The sequence below is a fragment of the Misgurnus anguillicaudatus genome, chromosome 15, assembly GCF_027580225.2.
Source record: "Misgurnus anguillicaudatus chromosome 15, ASM2758022v2, whole genome shotgun sequence".
Classification (NCBI taxonomy): Eukaryota; Metazoa; Chordata; class Actinopteri; order Cypriniformes; family Cobitidae; genus Misgurnus; species Misgurnus anguillicaudatus.
Genome location: NC_073351.2, coordinates 27,638,284 through 27,654,743, shown reverse-complemented (window position 1 = coordinate 27,654,743; position 16,460 = coordinate 27,638,284). Strand labels below are relative to the sequence as shown.

The following is a 16,460-nucleotide window of genomic DNA, read 5'->3' as shown; positions in this document are numbered from 1 at the left end:
TGTTCTTCAGCGTGAAGTGTGTTGTGTGCAGTACGTTAAGAGTCAAGCTAGACATCGGGAAGCTGAAGTGTACACGTGATTTGGATTCATGAAGCAGCAAAAAATAGCTTTTTCATCCCCAGTGCTGAAATCCATGAATAAACCAAGAGTGTCTAACAATATCTGGAGAAAGCTATCTGTTAGCGTTCCCATTCGTCTCATGTGAGACGCATCAAATTGAATTTTGGCACAATATGCAAATATTTTTAAATGGAAGTGAACAGAGAATAACGGGAGAAGCAAACTGGACTATGCTGACCAGCCAAACCTTGACACCCTGAAATAAAAGGGAGGCAATTCCTTAAAAACAGCATCAGTGGTAATATGGTATTCAATAGACCAAAAACATGGTCACTACACTTTTACCACAATAAACCATTGTTATTTTTCATAAGGGATATTATTAACTCCTTGTGTTAAGTGGTCACTGATGCACAGTCTAAATAATGGCACGTTTTTAAAATACTTTGTAAAAAAAATGAGTGATGTGATACAGTGCTGAAAAAGTAAAGCACTTCAGGGACTTTAACTTCCTAATAAAAATGAAGGTGACAGGAAAAAAGACCAGGGGCAGAGGTATTAGACCAGGAAGTGTAAAAGGAAATGGGGCATGATGTCCTTGTGCAGGTCAATGCAGGAAGTCCATGGACAGTGCAAGAACTGACACACCATTTTTGGCCAATTTGGGGGATGGGGTGTAATGGTAATTTACAGTATAAACATGCTCCAAATCGACTGTAAGCAAATCTGGAAAAAAATATTATAATAACCGAAGACGAAGTCGTCACCCTGGTAAATTAAAAGGCATGAGTTTATTAACAATGTGACTAGTCAGGACTTGTTTAAAAGCAGCCAGTAAGAGAACAGAACTGCAGATGCATCGTAAACCAATGGTAGGTGATGACATAGTATTAAATAACTGGTCTACAAAAGAAGCCCACATCATTACTACGCTACAATGCACAGCTCACATCTTGGTGCTCCTTGAATCATTGTACAGAGCTTCGATTACAAATCCACAGGACAGGGTGAAGTGTATGCAATGAGGTACACTTATAACTTTCACGCTATTGGGGCACAACAGGTGTAAAACTTACTGGACACAGTCCAGCACTTACCCCAGGGAGTAAAGATAGCAGGAATTGAGAAGATACTTTGAAAACCACTATAAGATCAAATTCAAAAGAAGAATCAAGAAACAATGTGTGAGAAACACTATGATAAAGGATTGCTTTAATTTGATTATGAGGCTGTAAATGATTCTTATTGCCACTTAAGCCATTACAAACTCATTTTATTGATAGCATGTTTCATCAATGTGCCTCCTCCCAAGTGCAATGTCCTAAACAAATAAAAAGGATTACACAAGCAACCGCCTGAGATGAAGATCCCCACACAAGCAGGTCAGCAGTGATACAAATTCTGTAATAAACTACAAGCAATGCAATAACTAAAGCAACACTGTAGCTGGAGATGGAGAAACAGCATTATGTAAACATTCAGCAGATGAGAGCTCACTGATTTTAGGAGCCATGACCGTTTTGGTACAAACAACCGTGGCGTTCGTCGACACGCTCCGCGGAGCCCCATTTAAGTTGCAAAAATGCCGTGCATGTGGGTGTTCGCGTCGCGAATGTGCCGCCACAAACCCCAAGCCTGGAAAACACTGGTATGTTGTTCCTGATTCTTAACCTGTGGATGTTTTTCATCGCTAAAAGGGAGTTTAGGAACTCACAACAAAGCACAGATGACAACAGGTTTCCTTGAGACAGCACAAGCACGAAGGTAAAGCTAATCTTGGGTTTAGCATAACGCTCGTCATGATTCTGTCAGACCAATCAGTGATCTACAGTGTTTTCACATCACGTTATAGTATCAGCTCAATTGGGTTGGAAACCCAACTGAGGTGGTACTAAAAAAAGTATTGGATACTACCTACTGTACCCAGTGGAAAAGCCCCCAAAAGTAAGCCGACCCAAACCGACCCATGGAGGTACTATGCAATGGAAAAGCCTAATTTGTGTATTACTCAGTCTCTTTATAAAAATACAACCAAAAAATACAGCTTGAGCTGGTGATGGCCAAAGACTTTTGTATAATACTGTATATTTCATGAAAAAATCTTTGAGAAATTATCTAAGATGGCAACCCCAGATTCAAACTCTGATAGGAATTAAAGAGTAACTAAACCCTTATCCAACTTTTTTTAGTTACTGATCTGTAAGAATGATGGTTTATTAGAGCTGTTTATTGATTTTAGTAAGTTTTTTGACATTTGGATATAAAGTGTTTCAATACTGCAATATATGGTGTAAAAACGTCTTAGTGCTGCCCTCTTCAGGTTGAACGGTGGCTACTGCCGTTGAATTTTCCTATTGGATGTTGGGTCCAAAAAATGACTCGTGACGTAAGCAGGTTTAAGCTTACCACGCCCTTGTTACGATCTCACCACACACTTGTTACGAGCTTAGTTCGTCCCCTCTATCTCTGTTGGGATCTGCCCACTTTTCTTGCATTTTTCAAATATTGCCAGTGGGTGGAGTCAGGCTCTGACCAGGGGTTTAGTTACGCTTTAAGAATATTACCTATACAAGCTATTCAACCATAACTCACTCCTGCTGGTGTAATATTGCTGTAATAGTTACATCCTGACCCCAGCAATCCCTCCCTGGGCAAATAGTGTACAATGCTTGTTAGCTCAATAAACATGTGCACTATACTAGGCACCAGCCACCCCGCCGGCCCGACGACAGTGTCCTCTGGGAGAAAGGCTAACCACATAGCTCACAAAAATACTGCCGGTGTGGTGGGCTATTAAGGGCGTGTGCGGACAGAACCTATTGGAGAAATGCTTTCAAATGTTGCAGCAAACCTGCTTTTAAGATATCGGTATTCGGTTCAACCATAAAACTGGTTGACCACTACTCAATATAGCTACACCAGTCACAAAACGAAGACTAAAGTGCAAAGTGTTGAATATAATATATCAACCAAACAACATTTGACCTATTTTAAATGCATATCTATAGTATATAGGGGAGAGCGGGGCACAACCTAACGCTTTTTGGTTTTGAAATATTTGAGTTTGATTAATTATATTTGTACACAAGCAACACACAGATCTCTGCTACAAATGAACATTTGAAGTTTGTTTCTAGTACTTACCATTCTTGGACAATTACACCAAATGTGACAGAAGTGCACGTTACAACTTACTCCATAGGTGGGGTTAATTGTAACAGGCAGGGGGTTAGTTGTAACACTTGCTAAAAATTAAGTTTGCAGGCAAATATTTTAATACTATTTTGTCTATATACTTGAAGTGGATATTGTTTATGTATCTGTCTATAATAGACAGGTATCCACACTGTATTCATTCATCCAGCCCTTTTCTAACAATAGTTCAATTATTAATGGATACAAATATCTAAATATGTGAGAAAAAGCAGCACAATTACGACAAAACATTTTTTATATGTGACCCAGTCTGTAATAACATACTACAGTTTCGAAAATCACATTCTGAGATAATGAGCATCAAAGTCTGATTTTAGCCATTCATTTCATTATGATTTCAATCTTTGACGTGACCTTATTCAATCAATATTAGAGATATGAACAAAAACAAATTTGACACACGATTTTTGATAAGACAGGCACATTTATTTTGTTGGCAGCCAGCAGTCATTCATGTAGCCTATTTAAACCAACGACGAGAATTATGTTAACGTTAGCGGTTTTCATATCGTAAGTGCTGAGAGGTTAGTTGTAACACAGCATTACAATTAACCCCGCTGGGTCAAAATATTTTCAAGCCCACCGAAAAAGTTGCTAAGAGCTGCAGACATATTTCAAAACGATACTATGTTTTAGTCAACAAGATACTGATTAATATGACATAATGGATTTGTTATCTCACATACCCAACTTAGAAACCGGAAAAAAAAAACATGAAAAATGTATTTACATGGCACCAAACACTTGTTCATCAATAATTCTCTGAAAAAACATTATAAATTTCCAATAATTTGCGGGAGATAGTCTTTTGGCAGCATGAAAAAATACCGGAAAACCAAAACGCTTAACCTTGTGCAACAATGTAAACAGTCCGTGTTACAATTAGCCTAATGTTAGTTTTTGCCCCGCGCACCGCTAACACAATAAACATTATTGAAGTAACACTCCTACAAACTAAACCATGTAGCACATTGCAAAAACAATTAATTTTATTTGTGTTATCTAATGAGAATGTTGTGCATTTAGTAATGAAATATATTTAGTCATTTATCTAATAGTTTTATACATTATAACTTACATAAAGAATGAGTGAGTATTTAAATGAACAGTTTACCCAGATAAAAAGCATTTGAAGCCCCATATAAGAACTTATTAAAAGGCTGTCATGTTACAGTATAAAATATTTTTTTGTGTTAAGCTACAGAAAGAAAGTAAAATATATCTGGGATGGCATGAGGGAAAGAAAATAATGATTTTAATTATCTGGTCCCTTTATTGGCCAATTTTAATGATTAATATTTTTCCCAGCCAAAATCCTGCATTTAGTGGCCTAAAACCAGACAACACAGACTCCAAAGCAGTGATATAATCACATCACTCTGGTATCGTATCTCCAGTCTCAATCCATCACACTTTACTCTGGGAGTCACCAGAGAGATTTCTATTGCCGTTTAGGAGATTGATTCAGCTTTCTGCTATGAACTGTGGCTATAATCCCACAGGTAGAGCAAACACTGCGTTTCTTGACACACAGTCGCTTAATCTTTCCTCTCAGAATTCTGCTGACCACGTACATTCAGCCAACTTCAACAAAGTGGTACAGCGCACGACGCTCTGCCATGGTTCGGCTCACCTCGTCTTGACGCCATCGGTCAGAAACCAGGCCAGACCTCCGAACTATGGAACAAACTGGAATAGAATACAAAGAGACCACGATTTCTTCCAAGTCTTGTGGTTACAAAAAAGAGCCTTTCCAAGTTTAGCCGAGAGACTAAAATGTCTCCACTATGAAAGCTTGACAAAGTTTTCTGAGACACTCCGGGATGTGGATATCCCCAGTAATTATAGTCCAACCGGCGCACAGTTTTGATGCTACATCATCCACCATACACAGCTGAGCAGAGCTGGTTTTAAAAAAAACTAAATGGCTGCCCAACTTCACAGCGGCACATATTTTATTAAAACTTTCTTGCATCATCAAGAAGCTCTAAAAACCTTTCACTTTTGTGTTTGTGCATCTGTTCACATTCAAGCCTTACGTTATGCCGAGTTTGGCATCTTGCTTAACAATACTAGTGTTAGTAAGTGAAGTAGATCACTAGCTGACAAATGAGATCAACCACAAGAGCTTCTCCACTGCCATTAGTTGTTACTCACAGCTGCAAGACTCATTTGGGGCTCTTAAGCTGCATTTGGTCTATTTATAGAAATGAAAGGCAAACTGACTCTATATTGCATGTTGCACTAGCAGTTTTTGTACCAATATTATGTAAATGTGGGCAATATTTTCTTCATTATGTTAACATATTTTATTGTCTCAAAATTGCACTGGACACTGGAAATAAATCAGTCGAAAAGACAATTATTCAAATTAAACAAAAAATTAAAAGTCATGCATTGTAGTCATTACAGAACTTAAAAACAACTAAGAAATATTTTTAGGCATGACATTTTATGCCGAGTAAATCATGAAAATAAGCAGCAAAGCTGTAAAATTAAAGAAATATAGATATAGCCCGTACATATTGCATCAAATAAGTCATTTATTAAGAAAGGAATAATTGACGACAGGCCTTTAAATTATTCCAAAATAATGCACATGGAAGAAATGGTTACACCGCGGTGTGCATTATTTTCAAATAATTTAAAAGGATTAATTAAAAAAAAAAGTGGAGTGTCCCTTCAATAATACAACTTTTGGATAAAAAAATTCTGGAAATGAGGATGGTTCATTATTGGCGTATTGCACAAATAATGAAAAGAATTAGGAATGTTTAATCATAATAATACTTTTAATTTGGGTGATGCAGGTAAGTAGGTTCAACACGTGCCAATAGTTCAAACCCAAGGCAGGTCAAACTACGAACAATCTGCACAATGCCGACAGCCAGTGACAAACATGTAAGCAAACAAATGCTCATACAACAGACTTACTTATATTGCTGGTGGTCCTTGGTGCTCCTGGTCTTGGCCATGAAGCGTTCGGCAAGCTTCTCCAGGTTTCGTGAATACTCCATCTCGATCTCTGACTTCTTGCGGAAGAAGTCCTGGAGGTCCTGAAGAAGTTGCACCCTCATGTCCGTCTGCTGCTCCAGACATTTCTGCTGCTCCACCAGCTGGGCTCGGATCTCTAAACAAACACATTCAGACACCGTCTGTCAGAACAAGCTTAGGTAAAAAAACATTTTACAGTTTCATTACTTTGCTTAAAGGTGCCACCAGAATCCCAGAAATAAAAAAACAATATATAGCTACCGTATAAATACATCATTCGGATTTGCCTCAAGCTAGTTATGTTGGCTTTGAAAAAGCCAATATATTGTTATTGCTATTAAACTTATATCTTATTATTATTATGTTGGCTTTGAAAAAGCCAACATACTGTTATTGCTTTTAAACTTATTATTATTCTTTTTCTGAGACCAAAATTACGAACACTAACTCGTCCTAGAGCTTTCAAGCTACATGCACCAAATTTTCCACAGACCTTCAGACTGGTCTGACGGAGTGTGCTATATCTTTTCTAACTGATGGGACCTTCCAAATTCCTAAACGGGGGGCTCGAACACCCCAAAATTTCCATTTACTTAACATTGAGACAAACTTTGACTGGTCATAGCTGCGAGTGAGAAACGTGTAGAAACTTGTGGCTTACCACATTTAAGGAGGCTGACAGGCTCTGTAAGAACACACATCACAATGGGGTGTAAGGTGTACCCCTGGGGTGTAAGAGGCCCCCAAAATTTCCCATTGACTTATAATGGGGCAGGAAACATGCCCATATAAGGGAATAAAAGCGTCCCAGATGGAATATCTTTACTTAAGAGTGTCGTAGAGACATGGGGGTGGGCTCATTTTACTCAGTCATCCTATCAGTCTCTTAGGTTCGCCCCAAAGCTATTTAGCCACGCCCCTAGCAACAATTTTGGGTACCCTAGCAACATCTCCCATAGACTACCATTATAAAAAGCCCAGATGGATATCTTTGCACCAGAGTGTCATAGAGACATAGGGGTGGGCTCATTTTACTCAGGCATCCAATCAGTCTTAATAGGATTCTTATTGAGGAATTAAGCCACGCCCCTAGCAACCAAATATGAGCACCCTAGCAACATAATAAACAAAGCCTTATATCTCTGGATCTGAACATCATAGAGACATGGGGGTTGGGTCTTTGGGTCATGTTAGCTTCATGCTAGCTCCATGCTAAGTCATACTAGCTTCATGCTAGTTTCATGCTAGCTTTATGCTGATTTCATAATAAATCTTGCTAACTTCATGCTAAATCATGCTAACTTCATGTTAAATCTTGTTAGCTGCACGCCAAATAGTGCTAGCGTCATGCTTATCATGTTAGCATCATGCTAATCATGCTAGCTTCACGTTAAATCATGCTAGCTTCATGCTAATCATGCTAACCTCATGCTTACTTCATGCTAATCATGGTAGCCTCATGCTAGCTTCATGCTAATCATGCTAGCATCATGCTAGCTTCATGCTAATCATGCTAGCTTCATGCTTATCATGCTAGAATCATGCTAGCTTCATGCTAATCATGCTAGAATCATGCTAGTTTCATGCTAGCATCATGCTAGCTTCATGGTAATCATGCTAACATCATGTTAGCTTCATGCTAAGCATGCTAACATCATGCTAGCTTCATGCTAATCATATTAACATCATGCTTGCTTCATGCTAATCATGCTAACATCATGTTAGCTTCATGCTAAGCATGCTAACATCATGCTAGCTTCATGCTAATCATATTAACATCATGCTAGCTTCATGCTAATCATGCTAGCATCATGCTAGCTTCATGCTAATCATGCTAGCATCATGCTAGCTTCATGCTAATCATGCTAGCAACATGCTAGCTTCATGCTTATCATGTTAGCATCATGCTAGCCTCATGCTAATCATGCTAGCTTCATGCTAATCATGCTAGCATCATGCTAGCTTCATGCTAATCATGCTAACATCATGCTAGCTTCATGCTAATCATGCTAGCATCATGCTAGCTTTATGCTAATCATGCTAGCATCATGCTAGCTTCATGTTAATCATGCTAACATCATGCTAGCTTCATGCTAATCATGCTAGCTTCATGCTAATCATGCTAGCTTCATGCTAATCATGCTAGCTTCATGCTAATCATGCTAGCTTCATGCTAATCATGCTAGCATCATGTTAGCTTCATGCTAATCATGCTAGCAACATGTTAGCTTTATGCTAATCATGCTAGCAACATGCTAGCTTTATGCTAATCATGCTAGCATCATGCTAGCTTCATGCTAATCATGCTAGCATCATGCTAGCTTCATGTTAATCATGCTAACATCATGCTAGCTTCATGCTAATCATGCTAGCTTCATGCTAATCATGCTAGCTTCATGCTAATCATGCTAGCTTCATGCTAATCATGCTAGCTTCATGCTAGGTTCATGCTAATCATGCTAGCTTTATGCTAATCATGTTAGCATCATGCTAGGTTCATGCTAATCATGCTAGCATCATGCTAACTTCATGCTAATCATGCTAACATCATGCTAGCTTCATGCTAACATCATGCTAACATCATGCTAGCTTCATGCTAATCATGCTAGCTTCATGCTAATCATGCTAGCAACATGCTAGCTTCATGCTAATCATGCTAGCAACATGCTAGCTTCATGCTAATCATGCTAGCAACATGCTAGCTTCATGCTAATCATGCTAGCAACATGCTAGCTTCATGCTAATCATGCTAGCAACATGCTAGCTTCATGCTTATCATGTTAGCATCATGCTAGGTTCATGCTAATCATGCTAGCATCATGCTAACTTCATGCTAATCATGCTAGCATCATGCTAGCTTCATGCTAATCATGCTAGCATCATGCTAGCTTCATGCTAATCATGCTAGCATCATGCTAGCTTCATGCTAATCATGCTAGCATCATGCTAGCTTCATGCTAATCATGCTAGCATCATGCTAGCTTCATGCTAATCATGCTAGCATCATGCTAATCATGCTAGCATCATGCTAGCTTCATGCTAATCATGCTAGCATCATGCTAGCTTCATGCTAATCATGCTAGCATCATGCTAGCTTCATGCTAATCATGCTAGCATCCTGCTAGCTTCATGCTAATCATGCTAGCATCATGCTAGCTTCATGCTAATCATGCTAGCATCATGCTAGCTTCATGCTAATCATGCTAGCATCATGCTAGCTTCATGCTAATCATGCTAGCATCATGCTAGCTTCATGCTAATCATGCTAGCATCATGCTAGCTTCATGCTAATCATGCTAGCATCATGCTAGCTTCATGCTAATCATGCTAGCATCATGCTAGCTTCATGCTAATCATGCTAGCTTCATGCTAATCATGCTAGCTTCATGCTAATCATGCTAGCTTCATGCTAATCATGCTAGCATCATGCTAGCTTCATGCTAATCATGCTAGCATCATGCTAGCTTCATGCTAATCATGCTAGCATCATGCTAGCTTCATGCTAATCATGCTAGCATCATGCTAGCTTCATGCTAATCATGCTAGCATCATGCTAGCTTCATGCTAATCATGCTAGCATCATGCTAGCTTCATGCTAATCATGCTAGCATCATGCTAGCTTCATGCTAATCATGCTAGCATCATGCCAGCTTCATGCTAATCATGCTAGCATCATGCCAGCTTCATGCTAATCATGCTAGCATCATGCCAGCTTCATGCTAATCATGCTAGCATCATGCCAGCTTCATGCTAATCATGCTAGCATCATGCCAGCTTCATGCTAATCATGCTAGCATCATGCCAGCTTCATGCTAATCATGCTAGCATCATGCCAGCTTCATGCTAATCATGCTAGCATCATGCCAGCTTCATGCTAATCATGCTAGCATCATGCCAGCTTCATGCTAATCATGCTAGCATCATGCTAAATCATGCTACCTTCATACTTAAACATTCTAACAGCCAGATACTAAACTAATATTCTGTCAAACCGTTTTAAACGTTCAAGCTACGCTTTTTCAAGCCAACATAAAGTTTGTCTTCAAACTTTAATATCTAGTTATTATTATTATTATTCTACCCCAAATTTCTGACACTAACTCGTCCTAGAGCTTTCAAGCTACATGCACCAAATTTTCCGCAGACCTTCAGACTGGTCTGACTTAGTGTGCTATATCTTTTCTAACTGATGGGACCTTCCAAATTCCTAAACGGGGGGCTCGAACACCCCAAAATTTCCATTGACTTAACATTGAGACAAACTTTGACGGGTCATAGCTGTGAGTGAGAATCTTGTAGAAACTTGTGGCTTACCACATTTAAGGAGGCTGACAGGCTGTGTAAGAACATACCTCACAATGGGGTGTAAGCTGTACCCCTGGGGTGTAAGAGGCCCCCAAAATTTCCCATTGACTTATACTGGGGCAGGAAACATGCACATAAAAGGGAATAAAAACGTCCCAGATGGAATATCTTCACTTTAGAGTGTCGTAGAGACATGGGGGTGGGCTCATTTTACTCAGGCAACCAATCAGTCTCTTAGGATCACCACAGAGCTATTAAGCCACGCCCCTAGCAACAATTTTGGGTACCCTAGCAACATCTCCCATAGACTACCATTATAAAAAGCACAGATGCATATCTTTGCACCAGAGTGTCATAGAGACATAGGGGTGGGCTCATATTACTCAGGCATCCAATCAGTCTCAATGGGATTCTTATTGAGGTATTAAGCCACGCCCCTAGCAACCAAATATGAGCACCCTAGCAACATAATAAACAAAGCCTTATATCTCTTGGTCTGAACATCATAGAGACATGGGGGTTGGGTCTTTGGGTCATGTTAGCTTCATGCTAGCTCCATGCTAAGTCATACTAGCTTCATGCTAGTTTCATGCTAGCTTTATGCTAATTTCATAATAAATCTTGCTAACTTCATGCTAAATCATGTTAGCTTCATGTTAAATCTTGTTAGCTGCACGCCAAATAGTCCTACCGTCATGCTAATCATGTTAGCATCATGCTAATCATGCTAGCTTCACGTTAAATCATGCTAGCTTCATGCTAATCATGCTAACCTTATGCTTACTTCATGCTAATCATGCTAGCATCATGCTAGCTTCATGCTAATCATGCTAGAATCATGCTAGCTTCATGCTAATCATGCTAGAATCATGCTAGCTTCATGCTAATCATGCTAGAATCATGCTAGTTTCATGCTAACATCATGCTAGCTTCATGTTAATCATATTACCATCATGCTAGCTTCATGCTAATCATGTTAGCATCATGCTAGCTTCATGCTAATCATGCTAGCATCATGCTAGCTTCATGCTAATCATGCTAGCATCATGCTAGCTTCATGCTAATCATGCTAGCATCATGCTAGCTTTATGCTAATCTTGTTAGCATCATGTTAGCTTCAAGCTAATCATGCTAGCTTCATGCTAGCTTCATGCTAATCATGCTAGCACCATGCTAGCTTCATGCTAATCATGCTAGCATCATGCTAGCTTCATGCTAATCATGCTAGCATCATGCTAGCTTCATGCTAATCATGCTAACATCATGCTAGCTTCATGCGAATCATGCTAACATCATGTTAGCTTCATGTTAATCATGCTAGCTTCATGCTAACATCATGCTAGCTTCATGCTAATCATGCTAGCATCATGCTAGCTTCATGCTAACATCATGCTAATCATGCTAACATCATGTTAGCTTCATGCTAATCATGCTAGCATCATGCTAGCTTCATGCTAATCATGCTAGCATCATGGTAGCTTCATGCTAATCATGTTAACATCATGCTAGCTTCATGCTAATCATGCTAGCATCATGGTAGCTTCATGCTAATCATGCTAGCTTCATGCTAATCATGCTAGCATCATGGTAGCTTCATGCTAATCATGTTAGCATCATGCTAGCTTCATGCTAATCATGCTAGCATCATGCTAGCTTCATGCTAACATCATGCTAATCATGCTACCATCATGCTAGCTTCATGCTAATCATGCTAACATCATGCTAGCTTCATGCTAATCATGCTAGCATCATGCTAGCTTCATGCTAATCATGCTAGCATCATGCTAGCTTCATGCTAATCATGCTATCATCATGCTAGCTTCATGCTAATCATGCTATCATCATGCTAGCTTCATGCTAACATCAGGCTAACTTCATGCTAATCATGCTACCTTCATACTTAAACATTCTAACAGTCAGATAGCCTACTAAACTAAACTTCTGTCAAACCATTTTAAACGTTCAAGCTACGCTTTTTCAAGCCAACATAAAGTTTGTCTTCAAACTTTAATATCTAGTTTGAATTTGCAGTATCAGCAACGTGACAGTAAATCCAAAATCATCAGGTGAAGCGTGTTATGTCCTTTCCCTGTGTTTCATTACAGTCAGAATGAGAAATGGTCCCAGAACAAACCTAATGATTCTCTAAATCTACTCCGTGTACAACTCGAACAGCTACGGAGGCACTCCACTTCATTTAACAAGCATTTTTTGGGCCAAATTACCTCCGGTTTCCTCGTGCGATTGCCCCCTTGTCATAAGGAATGGAGCTCATTAAATTTGCAGCACACTTCAGAAGCTCTCCAGCTCTATACCATAATATACATTTAGACTTCCTCTTGCGGCCCCGAGGGACCCAACATGTTTAATGTATTTCTCATAATGTGGGTTATCTGAACCACAAGTCCACCTTGACAGGCCACAATATTAGGGTGCATTTCAACAAAAGAGAAATGTAATGGGCTAAATCAGCAGTGCAACCCTATTAAAGAAACAGAAAAGCAAGAGTAAGCAATGTAATATAAATAGCGAGCATAAATAGTTGTTAATGTATGAGACGATGAAGGTGCAGGGAGACACAAACAAAAAATAAATCAGGATTAGTCCCAGAAAGTTACACAATGCACCTGGATGCATCAGACAGAAATAACCACAATGAGATTTGGTGAACTTCTCAGGAAAATGTGACTTAAAGACTGTAAAACCCAGCTAAAACCAAGTTTCGTGATTTACTGTTTTCTACATAAAATAATCCTATATAAATATAAAGAACATTTTGTGAAAATATAACCTTGATATCTGTAATATTGCCTGAGTAAAGCCCAGAATACACTGCAGGATTTTTGCACTCATTTCAACTTGGGTACGACAAGCATGTACGATGATGACACTTTGATGGCTGCGTCACATGTTAGCTCAATGTTACCAGCATGCGCTAGTGGTATACAAATTCCGGTACGCAGGTCGTAGCAGCAAACACACTGTGTGCGGTGATCATGCTGAATTTCTGACCCTGTCAGAAAACTATTGTAGGCTATCTTTGGAGGCAAGACCGGAAAAACGGACGTCTTTGAACCTTTCTCACTGTACGACATAGGACCACCGATGAAGAGCAACGATCACAGAAATTGCAACGATTGTTTCACGATGGCGAGCTTTCGTCTGGGATAGCCAAAAATCGTGCATTGTATCCCGGGCTTAACGCCATGTCAAAGATTGAAATCAATGTAAAATATAAAACTATAAAATCTAAATCATAATTATTATGGGTATAATCTGTTCTTAAGCATACGCAAGCTTACACGCACAGTCGACGCACAATAAAAGCATTGAATTCAATGAGCATTGCGACAATTTGCAATACCTCTTTGTGGGGTTTTAAAAATTCGGTGGTGCGCGTATAGCAAGCATTTTCAGTCTTAATAAACCCTCAGATACCCGTACAAAAAAATTGTCATACTTGGGCCTTAAGGATTATACAGGCAAACACTTTTTTTGATACACAGATTAAAGATACACACGGTTTATTTAAATTATGAAACATATTATACTATTTTACCTAGAAAAAGGTAACTTTTTCCCCAAAAGAATACATATTAGTTCCTCAAAGGTACATAATTGCATCAAATGTATACATATCTGTACCTTAATGGTGCATACAGTATTATCGCTCTCTTATGTGGCATTCATCAGACGCGGAAGAGGCGGCAAGCGCAAGTGATTTACATGTTAAGTCAATGCAAAAACACGAATAGGCATCCTGCGGCGCGTTAATTGAACGTTGTCGCGGGAAACGCCGGAGTTGAAAAATCTGAACTTTGGCGGATATTCGCACTGCATTAACCAATCAGAAGCTTGCTATAGCAGTGACGTGATTACAGGGAGCGAGCAGAGTTGCAGAAGCCCCCCATGAAGCGAATTTTCGCGTGCATGTCTGGAATGACTGGAATTTCATGCGCGAATGAAGAGAGTAAACTAAAAATATTAAAGCTCCCAACTATTCGCGAATAGAGCGTTTTTTCCACCTCTACCACGGATAGTGTGAACGCACAGTCTTTCATAAAGATATCATACCATTGCCAGCTTTTGCACTTTTATTCTGAGTGTAGGGCCCAAATACACATTTATTATACACATAGAAATATTTTCTCAGCTCTATATACTATAATATTTAATTATGACTAGATTCCGAGCTCAGGTATTTTGCTATAATGACTTCTTCAGTGTCAGTATTTTTGTACCAGGACTCAGACGTGGCTTATTTTGCGATAAAGTCTGTACCTGACTGTACATAATCCATACCATTACCTCAAAGACATTCAAAGAGATTCCCACTCCAAACGTCGCACGCTCGGTTTCCCTCATCGCCAGTATCAAGTGACCCTCTGCGATTACAAAGAACATTCCTATCCCCGTGAGGTCATGTGTATGGTAAACATCTGCATGGAGCCGGTGTGCTCAAGCATATGTGAAACTGTGTCTGATCAAAGCCTCTGTGATCCACTTCAAACAGAGAGATGGATGCGAGCACCTGTGAGCCATCTGATACTGCACAAACAAGACCTAAAGGTGAATCCAAGCTAATCAGCCCTCCAGTGTCTCTCTCCACAGTTAGCTTTAATATTTCCATATTCACAGTTGGGTTCCCAAGATAGCTAATGGCTGGGATGAGCACACAGTATATCTGAGATTGCAGGCTATTCTTTAAAGTGCTGGAAAGTATGTGAGCAAACAACAGTGCCAAGCTCCATTTAGAGATGAATGGGAACATTTTATGACCTTCAGTAAATGTCTGGGAAAAGACAAACGACTTAAAATCTGTGACAGACCCTCGTTTGTTGCAACAAAAATGTCACTGTGAAAAATAGAAATTTGAAGACATATTTCCCTCTAAACAAATGCAAAAAATGACCACAAAATTACTGAATGGATCATTCCAGTCATTAATGTGAGGTTTCTAAGCCAGTAAACAGACATATTCAACATTTTATTAGAGGGCGCTTCCGCTCTTGCTAAAAACAACCTGTTCCAAATGGTATGTGGGACGTACTGTACCAGAATCCTGTATGCAGAGACGCATCAGCCGTACCCAAAATAGCAGCATTTGTCTGGAGACCTGTGCTCATGTACAGAATTATTAAGGAAAGCCATCCGCCAAGCGACTCGGCACAGGGAATACTGCACATTCCAGACATATACTGTACTTACATTTGGGTAGCTAACATGACAAGCAATATCATGATGTCAAGCAATGACAGCATGCTAATTATTAATACTATTAATGAAGACACTACATTTTTTACTTAAAAGCAATGGTGATCAGTAACACTGCTCATTGGAATGCTTGATTCTGATTGGCCAGTCAGGACATTTGCAGGTTTGTTATTCACAGATAACAAAACTATTAATACACGGTAACCCGGATGCTGCAAATCATTTTGACAGGTACGGTTTAATATAAAACACAAAAATGAAATATAAATGTTTTTTAATAATGTATAATAAGACATTATTTTTTTAAACGATTAAACCAAATAGCGTGTTTGTGACATTTGAACATCTTGCCTTATCTTAAAACCGAAAATAAATGTGTTGTACTCATGGAAGATCTGCATTTGTTAAAAGGGTCAATGACAAAAGATGAGGAATTCAAAAATCTAAAAAAAACCTAGTTTTAAAAGCATGCATCAGGTTTATTTGAATGCATATAGTGTATTTATGTTAAATTTATGGAATACAAATTTATATTTGCAGCATTTTATGAAAGTTAAGACTGAATGGACATGAAAATGTCAAATGGTGTAACCGCCAATTGGGCCAAAGAATGAGAAATATAAAATATTGTATCCACCTTGATGGCATGTAAGCATAATCATCAAAAAAAA

General features: G+C 39.0%; 1 protein-coding gene across 4 annotated transcripts in view; it reads right to left on the bottom strand.

The window, feature by feature from the left end:
- The window catches only part of srgap1a (SLIT-ROBO Rho GTPase activating protein 1a), a 133,511-nt gene that overhangs the window by 89,727 nt on the left and 27,324 nt on the right, over positions 1-16,460 (bottom strand). For all 4 annotated transcript variants that reach the window (XM_073853702.1, XM_073853701.1, XM_073853700.1 and 1 more), the window contains exon 2: positions 6,211-6,406. In XM_073853702.1, coding sequence (XP_073709803.1) covers positions 6,211-6,406 — 196 coding nt within the window. The remainder of the gene's footprint in view (positions 1-6,210; positions 6,407-16,460) is intronic.